This window comes from Populus euphratica, unplaced genomic scaffold (assembly GCF_000495115.2).
Source record: "Populus euphratica unplaced genomic scaffold, PopEup_1.0 scaffold31.1, whole genome shotgun sequence".
NCBI lineage: Eukaryota > Viridiplantae > Streptophyta > Magnoliopsida > Malpighiales > Salicaceae > Populus > Populus euphratica.
In genome coordinates, this window is record NW_011499850.1 from 3,716,785 (window position 1) to 3,725,202 (window position 8,418).

At 29.9% G+C, this 8,418-nt stretch overlaps 1 protein-coding gene across 3 annotated transcripts; it reads left to right on the forward strand.

Moving 5' to 3' along the window:
* The first annotated feature begins 772 nt into the window (after positions 1-772).
* Positions 773-2,159, forward strand: LOC105121248 (transcription factor bHLH148-like). Of its 3 annotated transcripts, none has more exons than XM_011019806.1 (2): positions 773-938; positions 1,394-2,159. In XM_011019806.1, the coding sequence occupies exon 2, from the start codon at positions 1,410-1,412 to the stop codon at positions 1,965-1,967; it is 558 nt and encodes a 185-aa protein (XP_011018108.1). In that variant the 5' UTR covers positions 773-938; positions 1,394-1,409; the 3' UTR covers positions 1,968-2,159. The 3 variants fall into 3 exon arrangements, with proteins under 3 accessions (XP_011018108.1, XP_011018107.1, XP_011018106.1); XM_011019805.1 differs by having other exon boundaries at positions 1,409-2,159; XM_011019804.1 differs by having other exon boundaries at positions 773-937; positions 1,401-2,159.
* The last annotated feature ends 6,259 nt before the right edge of the window (positions 2,160-8,418 follow it).

Here is an 8,418-nt window from a genome sequence, read left to right on the forward strand (position 1 = left end):
AATTCTTAAAAGTAATTAGGAATTTTAAAATAGTAATTGGGAATAGGAAAATGCTTAATTTCTGTTTAATTCAAGATCATAAAGCATCCGAATGCTATGTAAAGAAAATAGAAATAAAAAACGATTTTTACATAGACTTTGGGGTGATCTTAATTTTGTATAAAGTCTTGAAGGACAACTCATGAATTCCAAATGCTTTTTACTCAATCTTTGTCCGAAGTACTCCTTTCCTTTCTGAATCCTAGATATTAAGATAAGTACTTTGTATGAATACAAATTCCAATGCCAGTCTAGAAACAATATTTTCTGCTAAGCATAATAAAGACTTGTTTGTCTAACTGCTTTCTCCTTTTTCTTTTCTTTTTTTATTCATACTTCTTGTACAAATTTGGTAACTTAAGAAATCCCATGTTTTAATATGTCCACGTTTCATCCCTTATTTTCTTTCTATATTATCTTTTTTTTTCTTCTATTTTTTTTTTTAAAAAAAAAGGAAAAGAAAAGAAAGAAGTAACATGAAATGAGTAAAAAGGGTCAAGTTAAAAATAGATTTAAGAATATAGGGACTAATTAATGATTCGTAAGACCAGGGGGATTATCCAATTAACTTTACAAGACTATAGGGACTATATCTTAGGGCCAATTTCTTTTTTCACATCTTCCAGTTCTAGGGTTTGTGTGGTGGGCCATGTACACCATGTGCCTGCATGTGCTGTGTCTTTCTCTCTGAAAGGCCCACTGCTGCTTTTCCTTTGAGCAAATAAATGGGGTGGCTTCACTTTCTTCTTCCTTCACGTTCTTCTTCCTTCTCATTCTCTCTCTCTTACATCATTCTAGGATTCTGAGACAAACTTTCTTGGATCGTAGAATTGCATCGTTCTGCAACTTGTCTTACTTACTTCTCATGATTTTCTGTGCTCTTGTTCTATACAACAAAGGTATGCTTCACATATTTCGACTATTAACAAAAAAAAAAAAAAAGGTACGCTTCACATCATTATATATCTTGCTCCAACAATGCATCATGTAGCTCCCATGACTAGATAGATCCCTGAAAGTGCATAAATTCACCTTAAACTTGCCATCGTCTTATTTTTTGAAATAATTGTCCACCTTCACCATCTCATGATTCCTTAGATCTTATTAACTTATACTCACTCGCTCTTTAAATCTTTTCCCATTTTTCCTTTCTTAATTTCTTGGTTTGGGAATATATTTACTGCTTCAATTCTATGCCATGGATCCTCTCTTTGGTTGAGAAAAAGTGTTGGAAGAAAATATTAAGAAAAGTATAAAGCCAGCTAACTGACCAAACTAGCACTAGACCGAAGCTATAAAGCTTGTAACATTTCTTTTCCTGTGCACACATCTCTTTCAAATTCTTCTTGTACTGTCTTATCTTATGCAGAATGTGCGATCCTAGTTCACTCAAGCAACAATTTCTCAAGAAATGGATATTGGGTCTCCAAATATGTGGTTCTGGGAAGCAGAACATGAGCATCTTGGAGAGAAAGAAGGCAATACAGCTATCAGCAGACATTGCATTAGCTTCTACTAGAGACGGAAGGACTTGTTGGAGTCGTGCACTCATTGCCAATGCTTCAAAACATGATGATAATAAAGTCCTTGTTCAGCACCTATTAGCTCCTGAGAGTGAGAGGCTAAAGAAAGCGTCAACTGGATTGGTCATGGACAACAAGAGGGTTAGATGCAAGAAAATCTTGAAGAGGAGTTGCTGCATTAAAAGAGTAAGAAAGAGTGAACCGCAAGTTGTTCTTGCTAAATCTATTGCTAAAAGGATGGTAAATAGAAAAGCACAAGTATTGAAGAGTCTTGTACCTGGAGGGGAATTTATGGATGATATCTCTCTGATTGAAGAAACCCTAGACTACATAGAATCACTTCGAGCTCAGGTTGATGTCATGAGAACTCTTGCTAATGTTACTGAGCTAGTCAATGGTAAATAGGAACATCGATGGAAAAGTAGCTACTTTCTATAAATTCTAGATCTTCTATTTCTTATTTCTTCTTCTTTTTTTTTCTTTTTCCCTTGCAAGACTCTACAATAAAAAAAAATCAGGAGGTGCTAATAGGTAGCAAGGCATGTACAGATGAACCATATTTATTAAATCAATCAAAATTTTCGCTTCCCTCGCCTCTACTAGCTAGTCTTAGTTTTAATTTACATTAAAATGATGAGCAAGATTCCGGAAATGTTTGCACAAGTTTCTAAAACTTAATTATTGGTAGCCAGCAATATTGCACTGAGCACTTTCTATTTCCCTTTGTACTGATAATGTTTCTTCTTTTCATTGTGTTGTCCAAGATATATGGGATGTGCTCAATATGCAAACAAATTAAGGCTTACAAATTATGTTCAAGAACATGACTACATGAGGAAATTCATTAACAACCCATATTTCATCCACAAAAAGAAAAGAAAGGAAAGAATAAAATAATCCAAAGAAGGAATTTCCACTATACAAGTACTTGAATTGTTGCTTGAAATTCTACTTTGATTGTCTTTTGATAGTGTTCTTGTGTTTGTCCTTCAGTAAAGGGAACTAGCTTGGTGCATGCTCTCTGTTGTCACTCAAACTGATATCTTACCGTATGAAGTATTGCTTAGACAGCTAGCAGTTTGGTTCTTCTTAGCTTATTTTGGTTAAGGACGTGCGATGATCTTGCATTATTGAGGCATGTAGGAGGGAAAGTTGGTGTTGACACAAGATAACAAAGAAAGGCCATATTACTATACTCGTGCAACACCGTGGACATACTATATTTCTTTGATGGTGACAGCAGCAAAGATTTTAAGATGTAAGAATGCATAAATTGTAGTCCATGATGATGCAGATATATGTTATATATACACGCACACACAACCGTATCCATGAATTTGTGTGTGTGTGTGTGTGCGCGTGTGTGTGTGGCCTATAAAATATTTCTCGTTTAGATTTTTATGTTTATTTATTTTTTATGAATATTGTTCTAGTAATTCTATTAATAAAGATGGTACAATGTCCAAAACTAGAGAATTGGCCAAAGGAAACAAAGATAAAAGAGAAGTAAGAGAGGCTTCAGAATGTCATGAAGTTAAAGCAAAGATGGGGATTACAAACGGGTTGCAGTTTACTTTGATTTGTTGTTAACATCAGTGTAAGAAGATGGTAATCCATACCAGTTTCCATTGTTATTACCATTTATGATCAATATTAAAGAACATCATTGTAAGAAGCACCAGTTTAGGGGGATCTCTATATATAGTCCGGCCATGTATTTATATTCCCCCAACTGTAATATCCTGATTGTTTTAATAGTGAATTATGGAGGATAAATTAATTTCATGATTATAACTCTTAAGAAGATTGAAGATAGGGTTATGATCACAACTACTAATAAAATAGTTGTACTACAATTAGGAGGCTATCCAAATTTTTCCCAGATGAAGATGGCTAACAATACAAGAATAGAGCAGCAAGTCCTCTCTGCCTTCTCTAGATGTAACGAAGAGTTGGTTGGCCAATTAATTATGTCCCATCTAATTAAATTTGACCATTTACCGTCTAATGTTGCTGGCCAGCTATATATAATCAATTCATTCTCTACACATGCATGATTTTTTGGAAGTCATAATGGTCTTAAAATATGCAAAAGTGTGCGTGTACCATCATGGACAGTGAGTTGATTGTCTTTACTAAGAAGCGAGACCAGCAACCCTAAAGTAAATAATAATGCTACTGGCATTTTCCATTTGAGAAATAAGTTTATGCACAAAGGAAAGCGACGTACAGCTAGATTTCTGATTTGATGCCCCTGCACAAATTATTATGAGCCTTTGAAATCTGGACTCAGCTGGAAAGTATCTATGTTTAGCCATTTCCTTCGTTGTAATGATCATAGAATTCGTAGGGTTGGGGGCTAGTTATTATCTGTTGTGTCAAGGAAGAAATACATGGTATTATAGTATATCACTTAGGTTTACGTAGGGTGAGACAAAGGCAACGAGCCAAAGACCAGGCTCGAGATGTTTTGTCTGTAGCACGCTGCCTCTGCCACCAGACTCCATTGATAGTCCCACTGCAAGACCACTTTCAGGTTCTTGAAAGGCCTATTGAGGACAAATCGGCCCCCCTTCAGGGCCTATTGGTATTTGTCCAAATTGCGTCTGTATAACCTTTCTTATCTGATAGGTTATGATTTTTGTGGTCAACAAGTTCAGTCCAAATTTGGGTTTGAGCATGAGTTCGAGTTTGATCACAATAACATTAAGCCTGCTCTCAACTTCACTAGGCACAGACAGAACGACTTTGGGCCAACCACATGGACCTAATAAGGATTTGGGTCACACTTCAAAGAAAGTACCTAATCATATAAAGCCAGGCTCACAGTGATAACTTATCCGCCCGAAGAAGCAGACTGGAGATTTTTTTTTTTTTTGCCCTGGATTTCCACGAATATATTTTACTGTGCCGTTTATGGAAAACAAATTTTTATATTGAACAATAAAGGATATTTTTATATATTGTTTTAGGGGGCATCTACGAACTAAGAGTAAAAATAAAAAATAAAATTGAACTAGTCTTAGAATTTTAGGTAAAAAGTTATTTACGCTAAAGAAAAGATAAACATCATTCTAAAATATTTTATTTAAAATAAGTTTTATTATGTTTATTACTAATGATAAAAGTACTTATGAGCTATTGCTAAAATTAGCTTAAATTGGTACGTGTATAATTAGTTAAAAGACAATAATTTAGATCTTTGCTTGATAATTAAGATCAATCCTAATATAAAAAGATAAGTGTTGAAATGATAAATGATAAATTAAATTTTGAACCTGTTTCTTAAGTAATGCTTAAAATAAGTTTAAAAACCATTACTCACACTAAATAGGTATTCTTCGAGGTCATGTTAACTTAAACTAAATTCATTAGTAATGATAAAATAATATCTTAATTACATAAAAAAATTATTTAAAAAAAAACACATTGACATCAATAAAAAAAAATATTTACAAATAAAGATAAATTCATTAGTATAATTTTTTTTCAAAAACAATGTTCCCACCTTGAAAGTGACTTTACCAGCAAGATAATAGTTTATTATATGAAAAAGAAGTAAATTAATAGTTTATTATATGAAAAAGAAGTAAATTAAAAAGGAACCTTTCAACTCATGCATTGAATTCATATTTTAAATATATATATATATATATATATATATATATATATAGATATATATGTTAAAACAAAAATTGTTACATGTTATTTTGTACTCATTATCGACAATATTGTATCTCTTTGTGATGTTTCCTGTGACGAGCTCACTGTGACTTCGAAAGGCTTATGATGAAAGAAAAGAAAGGGTTAGGATTCCTTTTTTTTCTTATATGTTTCTTTTCTGTTAGTTTTTTTGTTTTTTCTTTTTCTCTTTGCTTTATTACTTTCTAATTTTTCTATGATTTGACTCTAGAATTTTTTTTTTTCTCAGTTCTTTCTAATTCTACTTCCATAAAAAAAATTTGCACTTTTTATTCCTTTATTTCTAGGCTCTTCAATTTTTTTTTAAATGCTCATCTTTTCTCCTCTATTTTATCTCTTAACCTCTTGATTTTCTATTTTATTTTAAATTCATAGTTTTTTTTTTTGAGATGGACTTAAACTCCTGATTTCTTAATCTGATTATCATCTCACTCTCTGATTATTTTTTCGAATGTGGGGTAAAAAATCAACTATGAAAGCTTTTCTCTCTTTGCAATACTTAGAATACAAAATAAAAAATAATATTTTTATTTGATTTTGTATTGTGAGTTTGTAAAAAAAAGGAGTTTCTTTGGATGGAAGGATGTCATTGCATTAAAAGGCTTTCCTTGAATAAAGATAATATTTGGAAAAAAAAATTTATCATCATCCTAATGGACTTCTTTTTAAAATTAAAATCATCTAAAACAAAATTGTTATCAAATTGGTGGGCTCATATAAAAAAAAAATACCATTTTGATAGAAAATTATCATTGAACTGATGGGTCTTACTTGAGAAATTATTATTTGAAAAAAAACTATCATTTGAAATGTTGTATTTGACATAACAGTGATCATGCCCTTTTTCTTGAGAAGGAGAATTTTTTTTTTTTTATTGAGAGGGGAGAAAAGGTCTTATATTAAAAAGAAAATGTAACATAGTATTATGATTATTAAAAAACCCTATCACCCTAAAACATTATTGTAACTTGTCTTTTATCTTCAATGATCTATTGTCTTTAATCTATTAATAATCTATCTATATTAGTGATAATTAATCAACTACAGTGAGTTGAATCCCAGGTAGATGTTCAAGTCTAATTATTGTAAGGTCTTGTTTATCTTTGTCACTCCTAAGTTTTATATATATATATAATACTTAGTGAATTAACATATCTATAACTAGTAGCTCCTTGTCATGACATATAACTAATAGTCTATCAAGTCATTCCAATAAATAACTAATATGCTTCTATTGGACTCCTTTAATCTAACCTAGATCTTAGAAATGGTCCATAGATAAGATTATGTTAATGTTCATCTACACCATAGTATCTAAGATTCACTTACAATATTTTTTTACTGAAGATTGTAAGCTCATTTATTTGGAATGAGATCTAAGTGACATAAAGATCTTGAATTAGTTTTGACAATGACTTTTTAGTATCCATTTGTCTTTTAAGTATGTTATTTAACATTCATTTTTTTTATTTAATTTATCTTGGTTAGCCATCGTCATTGTGAGTGAATAAACCTAATCATGTTTGTTTTTAATTTATTATATATATATATATATATATAACCTATCTTGAAGACTAAATATCTTTTATTCAAAATCATAGAAGAAATACAAGAACAATGTACATATGTAAATTATACAAAGATTTATTAGGTATGATATGTATAATATCGACATAATGTGAAAGAATTGACTTATTCTTCATCAAAATGATTTGAGTCGTAATGACTCATTTTTAATGAAAATTAGCACTTCATATTGATATATAATAAAATTTATATAAAAAAAAATTAGAGTGAAATGGAAAATATTTATTTATATATAAAGGATTGGATTTATAGTGAGAAATAGAGGAATTATAAAATTTAAAGAGATAAAAGAGAGAGAGATAATAATCAAGTGCAGGTGCTTATATAGGAAGATAATGTAGAAAAAGGGGTTTTTTAATCATTTTTCATGTTGACTTAAGTCAACTCAACTGCCTTGGGACTTGGTATTATTCCAGGCCAACCTTCAAGTCGAGTTTTATAATCAAGGTTTCTAATAATAGAAATAATTATTTTTTTTTGTTAAAATTAGGTGAAACGAATATATGTATATTTAGAATTTGATCCTCATAATAATAAGGCCCAATTCTCTCTTGAAAAATATAACAATTGAACCCAATAGGATAATAAAAGACAAATTAGGTTTTAAACTCGTTTCTTAGATCATGCCTAACATGTGTTCAAAGACCATTACTAATACTCAATAGGCTTTTTTAGGGTCATATTGACCTTATCTAAATCCTCTTACATTGATGGGATGATATTCAAGACACATAAAAAAAAATCTTAAGAAATGAACATAATGACATCAATAAAATAAAATATTAACAAATAAAGATAAATTCATTGGTATTTTTTTTTAAAAAAATGAATATTGTAAGTAACTATGACAGTAAAATAATATTTTATTATATGAACAAAAAAGTAAATCAAAAAGGAACTTTTCATCTCATATATCAAATTCATATTTTTGAAAGAAATAATATATGCATGTATTTTTGAAAAACAAGTTATTTTTTATTTAACTTTCAAAAAGCATGACTCATTAAGTGATTGTGTTACCTTGGGTTGAACCTAAATTACAAAAAACAAATTATATAAAAAAATGACATCTAATTGATAACATATATTCAGTGATCTACTAATAATACACACACACACACTTAAAATATTATATATACTCAAAATATTCCTAACATATTTAAAAAAAATCATTGAATATTCTAGTGTTCTGAATTAAAAAAAAAAACTACATTTAAACGCATTGAGCATGAAATTCAAATGCTTACTAACATAAATTCTCCACATATATTTAATCACATCCATGCAAAATCAATAAAATCATGTTAAGAAACTATAAATCACCCAACCTAGACAGATAAATACAAATATATATCAATAAATCAACCTAGACAGATAGATACAAATATATATCAATAAATCAACACGTATAAAAATCACATAATTTAAAAAAAATATCACCTAAATTATATTAACACATATACAAATAAAAAATCAATTCACACTAAATCATCCACACATCAACATTATAATATAAGTATTCAAACAAATTAGCTTTTGGATATGAAATTAATCCTCTGTAACTATT